Source organism: Narcine bancroftii, chromosome 4 (genome assembly GCF_036971445.1).
Source record: "Narcine bancroftii isolate sNarBan1 chromosome 4, sNarBan1.hap1, whole genome shotgun sequence".
Taxonomy (NCBI): domain Eukaryota; kingdom Metazoa; phylum Chordata; class Chondrichthyes; order Torpediniformes; family Narcinidae; genus Narcine; species Narcine bancroftii.
Window position 1 is genome coordinate 110779122 of NC_091472.1, and position 15995 is coordinate 110795116.

Sequence of the window (15995 nt, forward strand, 5' to 3'; positions counted from 1 at the left end):
CAGTGGAGTGCAGCACTCCGCCGATTATCCTTCCAAGAGGGATTGCAGTTGGCACCTCTGAGCCAGCCAAGGCACATTCAAGAAGGTAAATCTCCCTACACAAGGGTGGAGAATTTCCGCCTTTACAGTTATTGTATGAAAGGACCTTGTATCTCAACTGGAAGAATAAATACATCTAATCAGCATTTCAGTTTAATCCTCTGCTTTATTCTGAACTGAAACTGAACAGTCCAACAGTGAATCCCAATATTTTGATTAGACACTGATAACCTTCCTTTAACATGATATCATTGTTGCCGGGAATTGTACTCACTAGATCATTACCATTTCCTTTGCCTTGTATCCTAATCCCATTGTTTCAATATTTTATGTCTTCAAAACAACTTCAATTTTTTTTCTTCCTGTAATTCAACATCTATGCCCTTTGTTATTCCCAATATAGTAAAGCAAATACAAGTTCCTGGTGTGTCCTAACTCTAATCAAAGGTCAGGAATCTTGAGCCAAACAATTTTCTTTCTTGCTACAGAAGTTACGTGACCTATGTATTTTCAACATTGCTCATATTTCAGATTCCCAGGAAACATTGTATTTTTATACATCTGTTCAGTTATCTGAAGAGATTTGTGCAATCCAACCAGCACATTTTAAGACACTTTTATAGCTGTCAAAAGAGCCAATCACAGCTTTTGACAAAGGAATCAATGAACACATTCCAGGTAACAGAAATTTAGAGTTAAACTTAAACCTTGTCAATTAATTTATTTTCCCCCCTTTCAATCAAAATGATTCTATACACAAACCTTTAATTTTGCCAGAGTACTTTTTAAAAACCATTAAGCAACAGGTAATAAAGTTTTGCAATATGTACACCAATAGTCATCTACTACATTAAACACCGACTCTCGACAAACTATAGTGATGTTGGCCTATTATAGCCAAATGCATCAATTTGACTTACTATGCAACTTTCAGTCAAGCATGCTAGCTTACAAATCAATTCAAAACATTCTGAAATGAGACAACTAAACCATGCATCCAAATGAGCAGAATTATTCCAGTAATATATTCAAATAAAACAGAAATTTACAAACTTCTTAACTAAGTGATAATCAAAACAAATCATGTGTCAACTGCAAAAAAAAAATTACCACAGTAAAACTGGTTAAAAAGATGCAAACAGTGGCATGCGACGGGCGTGAATAATGCGTGAAAATTTCTGAATAAAATGTTTTTATACCTTTTGTGGGAAATATACAGTCATTTGTGATCATTTATTAGTTACATGGACTTTTACTTCTACAATTCCTAAAATCTGATCATTTTTCAATTCTCTATCAAATACCTGGAAGTGAAACTCCCTTTAATTTGAAAGTAACTCTTGAAGTGACCATCCTTGATGCTGAGGAACTACCAATTGCTGATGTCACCTAGAGGAAAAAAAGTTCAAAATATGGTCACACCAACACGCTAAACAAATTGTTCCCAGCAAATAACAAATAATAAGATAACATCTAACTAATAATCAGGTTCCAAGATATTCAATGCATCCACTTTTTTCCATCACTGTTCCACTGGAAGACAAAGGTCAAGTTCAACTACCAGTTCCTGGCTTTGATCTCAGCTGCACTCGTATGGAAGATGCCAAGATTTGCCCACTGAATTATCATAGCCACTTTTATATATCAAATAATATTAAGCACTATTGCTTGGTTCAAGAAAGTTCACAAAAACCATCTAAGCCCTTGATCAAGCAATGTAGTTAGTAGCCTTATCTCGAAACCCAGTTATCATCTTGAAACCCATTTCAACACACTAAACTGAATCAAAAAACCAACTACGTTATTTATGCAGCTGCTAATTTCCTTTAATTTAAAAATTCTCTTAAAAGCCCCATTTTTTGTATAATTATTGTTTTACTCTATGGTAAGCATGCTTAATGAAATTTCCCCATAATCTCTACTACAAGGATTGCCTTGAAGAAACAGAGAAAGCGTTTCTTAAGCCCAGTCATGGCTCAAACCTTCAAATACTTACTTAGTGGTCCAAGCTTTTTGCCTTCTACAGCTGAGAAAATAAAACTTCAAAACTGCCACGCACCCACAGTCTGAAATTACGAGTCAAAATGCTGTAAAATACCACCACCTGTACAAAAGACAATGTATTGTAATACCATTGCCAAAACAGTTTGGCAAATACAAAAGATCCGAATTATTTGAACAGTATGAACTAAGTGGTGCAATACAAGAAAAAGTTGGGAGAAACTCAGCAAATTTTGCAGCATCTATAAGAAGCAAAGGGATATAACCAACGTTTCTGACTGGAGCCCTTCAAAAGCATTTTGCTGAGTTTCCCTCGCACTTGTGTGTTGCATTACAATCAGCATTTGCAGAATTTCCCACTAACAAAATACTTAAGTGGTCATGCTATTTTCGCCATTGCTATTATATTCAGTGCTGCCACCAGAGATTTTATAAAGCTTATGTTGTGCGAGAGTAAACAGACAGACAAACACAATTACACTGGTTGAAATGTAATTAGTTTAGCTGGAAAACCTTGAACATGCTTTGCAATCCTGCAATACAATACTACTTATTTTTAAACTTGAGTGCAAACTACAAATGTTAAAAATATTCAAGCCTCTGGGGGGAAAAAAAAATCAGAAGTTATTTTTATTTCCGCTTAGTGCACTTTATCAGAATAATGCATAGACAAAATATCATCAATTGCTATTGAAGAGCGAAACCAAGCCAACCACCATGATGATCTTAGCCAGGCATGTGAAAGTAGCCAATCAAACCTTAAACTGGGCAAATGAAAACATACAGAATCAAAGGTCACAGCACAAAAGGCAATAGGGTCTATTGTTGTTCTCTCCAAGTCCAGTGGCATGGGTGCTCTGGTTAGTCAGGGATTACTTAAGGTGGAACATGAGTGGAAAAACCATTGTGAACCACTGAATTAGCCAGACTCATCCATCCTCCTGCCATAGCCTGTTTCCACTCCCTTCTCTGTTCTTACTTAACTAGCCTTTGAACATTACAATTAAATCTGCCTCCATTATTACACAAATTACCAATCTCTACATGCTTTAATTTTATTGACAAGGGATAGGGAGACATAGGATCGCTTGTTCTATTCACTTGGGAACCAGAATGGAAAGGAGCACCCTATGCATATTGTAGGACTCAGCCACTCACCACAAAGGATTTTCCCTCCAGCCAACTTTAATTCTTTTACCAAAAGACCATCTCTCTTCTGCCAATGGGAACAATTTCATCAAATTTGTCCATATTTTTCACAATTTTAAGTATCTACATCAGATCCCTTTATGTCCTCTGATTTACAGAAAACAACATGAACCATTTCAGTTGATTCACTCAACCTGGAAAGATTTTAATAAATTTCTCTGCACCTTTTAACAAAAGGCAGTGCCCACACTTTTACACAATACATCAAATCAGTGTTTTGTAAAATACAACTTCCTTATATTCCAAGCTACTTATAAAAGAGGACAAGTTTCTAATTACTTTCACAATCCATCTTGCTATTTGCAAATTATGAATTTACCCAATTTCTATGTTCTTGCATGCTTTTTAGGAATTATTTCTGGTTTATATCTCTCTGCTTCCTGCCAACATACAACACTTCACATCTTAGCATTAAATTTCACCTGTTACATACCAATCTGCTCATAGACTCTTCTTATGCTCCTCCACCAACAATGCTCCAATGATGCCTTCAGCAAATTTGGAGAACTGCATCCTGCACACCCAAGTCCAAATGAATAATATGAAGATCTTTAGTCTCAGATCTCTTGTCCAGGGCCAAAAAAAGCTTTCTCACCAACCTGCATTTCCTGTAAAGTCAGGAAATTATTATTCATTGCGCTGCAGCCCCTTTTATTTCATGGGCTTCATTCCTGATGACAAATCTGTTATGCTGCACTTTACCCAATGTATTTCACACGTACAATTGTATTTCCCTCATTAACGTCTAGTACATCAAAGCTATTGGAAGCAGCCTGTGCTTAATAGATCCATTTGTACACAGTATATTACAAACCCAAATTTCAGGCAAGAATTCACCAGTAACCCTTAAAATTCATAATAAAACAACCAATATTTATTAAATGTCGATACTAATCTTGCATGGCTTTAAATGGATGAACAGAAAAGCATTTTGGATATATGATGGATGCAATCTCCCTACATTAATTCCATGGTGTAGTAAATGGAGTTGAAAATGTTGTATTCTTGTGGCATAACTCAACACAAAAATTAAAAGGAGAATTCTTCTCATTAGACAATTTCCAAATGAATGTTAAAATTAGGTGTTTACTTTTTATTTAATCCATACCCCAGATTTTTGAGGCAGTGAAAACCTCATCTATTAAATTTGGCAAGCAGGTCCCACACTGCTTTGACTAGGCAGTGCTTGAAATTCAGTAGCAAATCACTTACAATGTTAAGGTGTCTTGTACCTTTGGATACTTCACTAGTCTAAAATCAAATGATTAAAATGTAACCATTGCAAACAGGCATTTAAAATATTCTTCAGGGAGGAGCTCAAGAGTACCACAAGAACGTACTAAAAACTGCATGCTTCTTAGGTAAACAATACATTTTTACTGGTGTACTGAACACACATACCCCATTAAGTTTGATTTCTGCAGTCTCAAGCTTGTCTGATGTCACCATTGATCGTCTTTAAATCTTCAGGCCTGCTTGTATACAAAAAATGAAATGCTTTACTTTTAACACAACTGTCAAAGCTAGCAGCACTGAACTCTGCCAAATCTTGACTACACATGGCTCCGTAATATTCAAAGTGGAAAAAAATGGAATTCAACACCAACAAAAAAAATTCCAAAAAACAATGCACACCTAATTGTTCTTAAAGTAGAATTGGATTCCTATCAGAACTCTTGTTGCTACCCCCAACTGAAAAAGTCCAAGGATGGATCAAACAGCAACTGTAATGGTTAAGTTGAAAGCCTTCTGTCACTTTATCATCTTTTGTTCAATAATGCATGATCATTGAGAATCCAACACATGATAGTTCCTTGAAGTGGAAGAGAGTGAAAAAGAGCAAATTGATCATCACCCTCACCAACCCTACCAGGGCATAGACACAGTGACCAGGTATCTGTGGCTCAGGAGGGAAGGAGGGTGGTAATGATAGGGGATTCAATAGTTAATGGGAGACAGGAGATTCTATGAAAGAGACACCAAGATGGTTTATGCCTCCCAGGGTAGATAAGGGAACTGTAGTTGACAAAAGAAGTGAGATAACTAGTAAAGAGGAATAAGAAAGCATGCACAAGGTTTATAAAGCAAGTCAGGAAGAGCTCATGAGAATTATACACTGGTGGTAGTCAGGAAGGAATTGGAAAGGCCTTAGGAGAGCTAGAAAGGGTTTGAGAAGGCTTTGGCAAGTAGGATTAATGAAAACTTAAAGAAGCTCTCTACATACATAAAGAACAGAAAGATGACTTGAGTAAAGGTAGAACTGCTTAAGGATAAAGCAGACAACATAAGCCTGGAAGCAGAAGATACAAAATGATTATTTTGCTTCAGCGTTCACCAGAGAGACAATGTGAGATTGGTTTCTAACAAACTTAGGTGTTGGAGCAAGTTGAAGTTAAGAAAATGGACGTACAGGACCTTCTTAAAAATATTATGACTGATAAGTCCCCAGGATAAGATGCCAGGTTACTAAAGGAAGGGAAGATATTGCTAGAGTGCTGGCAATGAGGTTCCAGAGGATTGGAGAATACCAAATATTGTCCCCTTGTTTAAAAAAAGGTAAAGGGAGAATCTGAGGAATTACAGACCACCAAGTCTTACATCAGTGGTGTACAAATGATTGGAGAAAATTCTCAGGGACAGGATTTACGAGCATTTAAAGAAGTAGGCTGCTTAGGAAATAGCACCGTTTGTGAAGAGCAGGTCGTGCCTTGGTTGCCTAATTAAGTTTTTAAGTAACAAAAGAATTTGGTGAAGGTAGGGCAGTAGATGTGGTGTACATGGATTTTAGTAAGCCATTTGACAAAGTCCACCATGATGGACTCATTCAGAAAGACATGAGATTCATGGAACCTTGACTTTGTGGATTCAGAATTGGCTTGCCTACATAAAACAGTGGTAGTAGTAATGGAATATTATTCTGTCCATCTGTTCTGGGACCCCTGGTCTTTGTGATTTTTATAAACAACCTGGACGAAGAACAAGAGTAAGTTTGTAGATGACAAAGGGTGGAGATGCTGTGGATAGTGTAGGTTACAACAGGATGCTTTTTGAAATGTGAAGCATTTTGGAAGGTCGAATTCGAAGGCAAGAGTATACGGTTAATGGCAAGATTTTTAAGAGGGTAAAAGAATAGAGTGCCCTTGGGGTCCATATCCATATATCTCTCAAGGTGGCTGTGCAGATAGGATAGTTAAGGCAGCCTAAGGAATGCAGGGCTTCATTAGTCAGGGGATTGAGTTCAAGAATAGAGAGGAAATGTTGCAGCTCTAAAACTCTGTGGAAGCTTTAGAGAGGATGCAAAGGAGATTTACCAGGAAGTTACCTGGTTTGGAGAAATATGTCTTATTAGGAAACTTTAACACATCTAAGGCTTTTCTTTTTGGAGCAAAGGAGGATGAGAGATGACTTTATTGAAGTCTATTAGATAATATGAGGCATAGAAAGGATGGACACCCAGCATCTTTTTGCCAGGGCAACAGTAGCAAAGATCAAAGGACACCTGTACAATGTGAGAGGAGAAAAGTTTAAAGATGTCAGGGGTAAGTTTGTTTCTTTTGCAACATCGTAGTGGATGCATTGTCATACATGTAATCACAGCCAAATGTAAAATGCAATAATCAAATATATTTTTTTAAACTTTATTTATTCGTTCAAAATACTGATAGTAAGTAACATATACAACAATAAACCAAAAACATGAACGTTGTATTTTATAGGAAAAAAAACCAAAAAGAGAACCCCCCCACCTCCCCCCCTTCAGCCAGCTCTCCTAAGGAGAGACAAAGAAAAAAAAATTAAGGAAAAATTAAACATACATATTAAAATCTAATCAACATAAATCAAAATGTAAATATTCTGAATATAACAACCACTTACTAATAAAAAAGCTGTAGTTATCAATCAAAACATAGGTAATTTTTTCCATTATTAATCAGTATGTCCTCTCATTATGCCATCTATTAACATCAATCATATTTGTATCTTTCCACGTACTAGCAATATATTTTTTCTTTACAAATAATGCTAAATATACAAAAGCAAGTTGAAATTTATCGAGTCCCAAACCGTTCAGAGGTTGCAAACAGCCCAATAAGCATACTATCAGATCTAAAGGTATTTTAATCTTGTGCAGATTTGGATTTATCCCAACCCTTTTTATCCATACCATCCTATAATATTTAATACATAAATGCTCTCTGGTACCTTCATAAGAAAAGTCTCAAATTTAATCATATCGCTACCAAACACACATTTTACCAAAGATCAAATTTAAAAATAAAGAAACAAAGAATTCTTATCAATACCATAGCTGTCCCTCATCATTACGCTTAATCGAACTGTTTAAACCTCGAACATTAAAAGTAGCAAACCTCAACTTTAACATATCTACTAATATTAGTAAAGACCAATAATATTTTTATATAAAAACTCAAATCATTGTATATTGGCCCTCCAATAGGAGAAAAAAAAAATCACAAAGTTAAAGCTAGATAAAATGAAAATTTAAAAAAAGAAAAAAAAAATTAACCTCCCCCCTCAAAAAAAACTACCAAAAGGTAGTAATCCCTAAAGAAAATTTGGGTGTGGATCACCCACCAGAGGCTGATGACTAATAGAACCTAGAACAAATCTCTTCCTCCCCAGTCGAACAAAAAATCTCAAAATATCATAACGTAAAAAGTAAAATACAAATAAGAAGATTCTTCTATTCATCCAAGAGGTTCCAAACTCAGAGATCCCATTTCAAAAGAAGTTGAACTCTTTCCATTCCCGTTTTTCCCACTTCTACCATTTCTTCCGTTTCCAGAACAACCAGATTTTTCTTTAGGAGACAATGGTGGACTACGTCTTCGTCCTCATATCTGGCAATGAATCAGCAAAAATCATTGCTTCATGATCATCCTCAAAAAACCAAGATTGATAGTCTTCAACACTGCTGGATAGCGAAAAGTAGACTTATAACCTTTAGGCCACAAAACTTCTTTAACTGACGTCGACGTTGAATAACCTCTTGACTCAAATCAGGTTTAAAAAAAAACTCTGCTATTTTGAATCAATAACGGAGTTTGTCGTTTTCTCGCATTTTGCACTGCCAGTCGAAGCATTGCTTCTCTATCCAAATAATTCAAACATCGAATTATTACAGGTCTCGGTGGCTGACCAGGTAAAGGTGATCTCCTTAAAGTTCTATGAGCTCTTTCCAATACCAAGCCTTCAGAAAAAAATTCTTGCCTTAGTACTTTTACAGATCCAATCTGTAAAAAAACGAAGAGGATCTTGTCCTTCCATACCTTCTGGCAAACCAACAATTTTCACATTATTCCTTCTACTTTGATTCTCCAAAAAGTCTATTTTCCTCTCTAACTCCTTCCCACGTTCTCGCAATTCTATAAACGGATTTTTCAACCTTCAACACTTTTTCTGTATTAGAAGCCACTTGTTGTTGACATTCCAAAAAAAGCAGACTGAAATTTTTTAAAATCTTCACAAGATGCTTCTACATGTGCTTTAACTGTACTCAATTCTGAACTTATCCTTTGAGCCAGCTCATTCATTATAGGCTGAATGACTGCATTTAACTGCTTACATTGTAATTCAGAAAAGCTCAGCCCTGCTTTCTCTAACATAGTGGCAGAACCAGGTAACCGCAGCTCCTGCTGCAACTCAACAAAAGGCATTTTAATGGTCTTACTGTGGGTCTGGACTCCCAATGACGGCACCCCGACTTCCTCAGGGGGTCGATGTTGGTCTCCCCCCGCAGCTCGCAGTTTTTTCAAAAAATCACGGATAAAAATCGAGATCTTCAGGTTTCAGACAGTGGCGTCATCTTCCTGCATGCTCTCTCCATTAAAATCGGCAGGCTACCAGAATCGGGATCCACTTCTTGGGAACACGCACCTTCCTCCAGAGAACGGGTAATTCCAGGGCTGTCCTTCACTTGGTGAGTAGTAGACATGTTTTTTTCAGCTCCCACAGGCAGTCTTTGTAGTTTAGGCACTGAAGAAATTAAACCTGAAGCTGTAGCAAGTTGTTTAGGCCCCAAATCTTCAATACTTTGAAAATGTAACTTCTTCTGCACTTGAGGTTTAATCTTTTTACCATTAATGGCCATAATAGTTCCTTAATACTTTAAACTAAAATTTAAGAAGTTTAAACTTAAAAACAAAGGGTTAAAAAACAGGTACTTAAAAGTCCGGCCAGAGAGGTTGAGATTACGCCATCTTGCCACGCCCCCGGAATAATCAAATATTAATATCAAGATCATTATACATGGCATAAAACCCCAACCCCAAGTCACAAGAAAGAAGCAAAGAAAAAGAAAAACAAGAATAAAAGCTGGTTTGCTTGAGGACACCCCTCACCACACAGCTCTGACCACTTGTATCTTTTAATACATCCAAGGAGTTTAACGAGGTTTCAAAGTTTAGGGAAAACATCTATAAATCAATTCCCACTATTTGTAAATACAGATGCCAAATTTTTAAAAATACATCATATTTACTTTTCAAATAAGTAATCTTTTCAAGAGGAACGCAGCTATGCACTTATGTGTTCCACTGCTCCATGCCTAAAAGGTAGTCCGATTTCAATGTTATTGCTGCATTTTTTTGCTACTGCCAACACAATCTTTCCAAATTCTTTGATATGACAATTTCAAGTTAATTGAATTGAATTATAAATCTTATGTTTCAAAAAACAGGAATAATTTGATCACCTTGTGGAAGAAAAGCTACTCTTTTATTACCTACACTTATCCAAGTCCACCTGAAAATGACAGATAACATTCTATTCTGCTTTAGTTTAGGACAGAAGGCTAAAAACGAACCTCGTTTATTTGACTGAATCCATCTGGATTCCAATTTTAAAAAAAATATTTTATTTTAGTTTTCAGACTTAGAAAGTCCAATAAACAAAGCCATCAATATACATATTCATACCCAATGTCTGTATTTGTCCCAACCTCTTCCCCCCCAACCCCTCCACCGCCACCTCAGCAAACACATTTCAAAAACTTTTCGATCCCAATCATCGTGGGGCTCACGACCATCGAAATCTGTAATTAAATGAAATAATGGTGGCAATCTATGTGAGAACCAATGTACTGAAAGTAAGGTTGCCATACTCTTATGAATGTGTCATATTTCCTCTGTAGGTTATATGTGATTTTCTCCAGGGGAATGCAACTCTGCATTTCCATATTCAATGGTGTAGTACTTTGTTGAGAGTTGGACTTCCACCAAATGGCTATTCACTTCCTGGCTACTGCCAAAGCAACCTTCACAAATGAAATTTGGAATTTACCCAATTTAAACTGCACTTCCTCAATATCTCGCAAGAGGAACAGCTCCAGATCCTGTGGAAAATCCACTCTTGTATTTTTTTTTAAAAGACCCTAGGTCTTCCCAAAAAACTCTCACCTTTGAACACAGCCAGGAAGAGTGGACAAAAGTTTCCACCTCCACACCATATTTGAAACATTTCTGAAATCTCAGACTTTGATTTATGTAGTTCTGAGGTGGAAGGTACAACTGTTGCAGGAAATTATTCTGCACCATTCTGCATCTGATCTTGTCAACCCTGTCACACTATCCAGACACAGGTCCAGCCACCACTCTTCATTAATTGTTGTACCCAAGTCTGACTCCCATCTCTCTCTTGATCTTTGTAGGCCCAGTTTTAGACCCTCACTTTGGAATATGTAATACATTTTAGAAATAAATTCACACATTCCCATTTCAAATTAGAATCTCCATGTCACTACATTCAGGCAGGGTTATTGCTGGTCCCAATTTTTTCTTCAAAAAAAATCTTATTTGCAGAGAGCAGAAGAATATTATGTTGGACAAATCATACTTGCTTCTCGATTGCTCAAATAACATGAGCTGTCCCCTCTTCATAACAATCCTCAATACACCTGATCCTACTTTAGAACCAGGTGTCCATGATCTTATTTTTCAGAGTCAAGGGTATTAAATTATTCTGAGTCAGAGGTGCTTCAGAGGATATCCCCATCTACCTTGAACCAGGTGCGTTGCCTTGTTTTATCCTTTTCCTTGTCTGAGGTACATGTTTTAGGATGGGGTTATCCTATTTCTTTAGGAGTAGTTTTATTTCTCATTTATAAATAAATTCTTCAGCTATCTCTTCACCTCACAAATGGAGCCCAATCTGCGTCCATGTTGGGGCCCCCTCTCCCTCAAAGAGCAAGGCGATAAATCTCATTTGGGATGCCCAACAATACTTTTAAAGTCAGGTCATTTTAACACCCCCCCCCCATTTATATTCCCATATTAACTTTCCCATGGAGATTCTAGCCACTTTCCCATTTCACAGAAACTTCCTGACACAGTCCTTAAGCACTTTAAAAAACCTTGAGGTAATACAATGGTTAACGACTGAAAAAAGTATTGGAGCCTTGGCATCACCTTCATTTTGACACAGTTGACTCACCCCATCAATGTAATTGGCAGAGTCCTCCATCTGGTCAAGTCCTCCTCATTCTTCCAGAGCAATGGGATATAATTAAGATTAGACAAATTCTTATCTACTTTGACCCCTCAGCCACTCACTCACTGCCATGTTTATACTGATCATAATCCCCATTTGTACCCTGAAACTCTCCCATAATCCTCCAGTATGGTCCTCAGCCCGGCCAATGACCACCCCCCCCCACCCCCCCATGTGAATTGTCAAATATACTAACATCATTAGCAAAATTTGTGTTTTGTGATTTTTGTGTTCCATCTGGCTGACCTTGAACTCCCTCCCTTATGTCTGGATCCCGCCGAATGGCTTCTGCCATCAGCTCCATAGGAAGTATGAATAGTTTCGGGGACAAAGGACAACCTCGTCTACTTGACGTTCAAGAAAAACACCAGATATATCTTTCCATTTGTAATAATTTTGGCTCGAGGTTTATGGTAAAAGTGCCTTGACCCAATAATAAACGTTTGCTCATGACTTAATTTCTCCAGCACTCCTTGATCAGAAAATCCCACTTCAATCTGTCGAAGGCCTTCTTCGCATCGAAATCTATGGCCACTCTCAGGTCCACCTTTGATTGTACTAGATGTACAACCTTGAGCAGTCTATATTATTTGCCAATTTCCTCTATTCTATGAAACCCACCTGATCTGAGTTCGTTATCTTTGGCAGGTGTTTCCTAGTTTCTAATCTTACCAAAAGAATCATCACCCTCAGCAATTTCAATTACTTCTCTTCCCAACCTGCTGCCAGGAAAATTTTAGACACTCGTTCCATACCATTACATCACACTTAGGTATAACATGCACACAAATTCCCCATTTCAATCTCTATTGGACTCAAACTCCAGCACCAAATGAACCACAATTTCTTTCTGCTAATCAATTACAACAGCTATAAATTCTACCTTTTTTCAAATGTTGCTCTCACATTTTTAAAATTCTGTTCCACCATTACCTCCAACCATTTTTTGCTGAAACAAGCATGTACTTCATTTGGAAACTTGACTGTCGACAAATGTTAATCTACGAACCGCCTTTAAGAGCTTTCCTATTTCTGTTCCTGCACTAAAGAGCATGCCAACCAGTCGCATAAATTGTGGTTCCATTTACCATCACCCCATCTTCATATAGTTCTTGTACAGAGTTTAAACTACAGAACTCTCATTTGATTTTCAAATGGAATTAGACTCATTTTGAAACCGCTTTTAAATATCCATAGGGTCCAATGGCTTTTTTAAACACCTGGCACCTCTGTGTGCAATTGGCAACCACCAGTTTTCTTTTTCAACTGAACACTAAATAAGAGGGTGAAGAACCGCATACAGGAAAGAGAGCAAGGAGGAAGGGAGGAGGTTGACTGGTTTGTGGATCGGGTGGAGTAAAGGAGAATACAGAATGACACTGTGTGAGAGATAATAGAATATAGGAAGTAAAGCTAGTATGAATGAAATAAGGAATACTAGACTAGATTAGAGGAAGTTAAGTAAGTGCTGAGTCGGGATGAATTCCGATAAGAGGGTGAGGAAGGGTTATTATAGTGATAGAAAGAATTAGCAAGTTCTGCATATAGAATTAGTAAGTCCTGGGAGTTGAGATGTGTGAATAAGGACAAAGGCAGATTCATGAATAAGGACAATGACATGATGGGACCCAGACAGGATACCCCATGGTCTTTCAAAGTTTACAGAAACTGCACATAGGCAGACAGAATTACCAAATGCCAAACCAATCCAGGAGGCAGAAGAATGTTATGGGGGGGGGGGGGGGAGGGGAAAGGGTACCTCTACACTGAAATGAACTGTATAAAAGTTGAGTGAGCCCCAGTATGTGTGTGTATTCCCAGGGTAAGGGGAAGCACCCAACTTTGCACTGTTGTACAATAAATGTTCTTTATTCTCAATTTTTGTCTCGAGCGAAATCTGTGAAGGTACTTCTGTTTCTCACAAATGGGGGCTCGTCCGGGATCCCACTCTCTCCACTGACAGAGTGCCCGTCAACGAGGGTAGGTGCACCCCGGCTGATTCAGCTGGACTCCCGGACGACAGGCGACTGGTCAGTGGACGAAGTGAGTGATATCCGAGAAGAGGTATTGAGAACAAACAACGGGAGAACTTTAAGGAAGCACGCTAGGAATAGCTACTGGATCCCGGTAAGAGGAATTTTATTTACCTGCTAGTATGGGAGGAGTAAGTAGCAAGGGAAACAGTCCTAAAGAAGGACGGGAAGATCAGATACCTAAACATAGTCCGTTAGGATTAACGTTATCTGATTGGGGTGCGGGGAAAACCCGTGGGAAAGATAAACAGACCATGGACAGGCATTGCTATCAGGAATGGGTTAAGAATCCGATAAAAGGGAGTTCGGTATATTGGCCAAAGTTCGGATCCGACGAGGACTGGATGTGTCAGGCATTGAACATCTGGCTCTACCAAAATCAAGGAGGTAATACTGAGAGCAGAGAATATGCAGCCTGTTGGCTCAGTGGATCTTTTGATCAAATGATTTTGAGCGAAAAGGAATGTAAGAACAAGAAGGATGAGGAACCTTCTGCCCCAGAAATACAAGGATGGGATGTGGTAACATTCCCTTCCTCCACCTTATGCTCCCCCTGTGCCGGCTCCTATCTTCCCCCTCTCACCTCCACCTTACCCTTCTTTACCTTCCCCTCCTCCTCCACAGTTAGAGAAAGAAAAAGAAAGTAGGGGCAGTATGATGACCCGCTCACAGAGTACAAGATTACCGCCTCAATTGACACGAGAGGGAGGAGACTTTGATTATGAGGGTCATTCAGAACAGTGTGAGAACCTTCAGGAGGGAAGGACAAAACCCTTTGATTTGTCTCCCGGAGGGCAGGAACCTAAACATCATAGAGGAGGGGATAAGCCAGAAATTAACTGGATGAGACCTTTACGAGAGGTTCCCTTGGGAGGGGATGTGGGTGGTCTCGGGTTCGTAAATGTGCCTCTGACTAGTACGGAGGTGCGCAATTTTAAGAAGGAAATTACCTCTCTGATAGAAGACCCTCAGAGATGTGCAGAACAATTAGATCAATTTTTGGGACCTAATATATATACCTGGGATGAATTAATGTCTATCTTTAAGACTCTATTTACTTTGGATGAGCGTGGAATGATTAGCCAGGCAGGGATTAGAGTCTGGGATAGGGAACACCAAGGGATCGAACCCAAATTGGGATAAGACTACTAATGATGGTCGCACGCAAATGGATGAGTACAGGGTTAATCTAGTAAAAGGAATAAAGGAGTCTGTTCCAAAAGGACAGAATTTTAAGAAGGCAGTTGAGGTTCCCCAAGGTCCCGAGGAGACCCCCTCTGCATTTCTGAATCGATTGCGTGCGGCCATACAGCAATATGGGGGGTTGGATATAGAATCCCCAGCAAGTGAACAGTTGGTATTGACGGGCTTTGTTACTAATTCAGAATTGGCATGAACAGGGAATAACACAGCTTTTACAGATGGCACAAAGGGCATACGTCCAGAAGTCTGAAGATAAACAGAAAGGAAAGGCTAAGATTTTGATGCAGGCAGTCAAGGAAGTTGTGGAGGGACAGCAGGAAAATATTAGGAGCTGTGTGCCAGCTCCTGGACGTTGGGAGGAGCGCCAGGAGTGGGGAAGTAGAGACCAGAGCAGAGACAGGGGTAGAGGAGAATTCCGGGGACGACGACCATTCCCGGGACCCCGTGGAGACCCTGATAGAAATTGGGAAACAGGAGCATTAGTTTGCTATTATTGTAAAAAGGAGGGACACTTTAAGAGGGAATGCCCAGTGCGAACCAGGGAGACGCGATCTTATGCATTGATGGAGGCAGATTATGAATGGGGGGGGGGTGTCACGTTTCTCAGTCAATACACACCGTGGGGCTGCACAGAGAACCACTGGTAAATTTAAGCATAGGACCCCACAGTGACAAGATGACTTTTCTAGTAGATTCTGGGGCAGCCCAGTCTAGTATTTTACAACGGCCCGAGGGTGTTAAAACAGAAGGGACAGTGATGATTTCGGGAGTGGGAGGAAGAGATTTTACGGTCCCTATTCTAAAGAATGTAAAGATACAAATAGGAGAAAAGATAATAACAAAGGATATTTTACTAGTTCCCCAAGCTGGAGTTTGCTTCTTGGGACGGGATTTACAGGACCAATTGGCTATCAGTATCAGACCACAGGGATCAGGTATCAGGGTTCAATTTTATGTACTAACAGGAGGATCGGGAACTAATAAATCCTAGAGTATGGGCAA

At 38.8% G+C, this 15995-nt stretch overlaps 1 protein-coding gene across 1 annotated transcript in view; it reads right to left on the reverse strand.

Annotated features, from left to right (window-relative positions):
* Positions 1–15995, reverse strand: part of gpcpd1 (glycerophosphocholine phosphodiesterase 1) — a 94671-nt gene that overhangs the window by 72037 nt on the left and 6639 nt on the right. The window contains 3 exon segments of the mRNA XM_069932417.1: positions 1344–1428; positions 4651–4721; positions 11701–11750. Coding sequence (XP_069788518.1) covers positions 1344–1428; positions 4651–4698 — 133 coding nt within the window. The 5' untranslated portion in view covers positions 4699–4721; positions 11701–11750.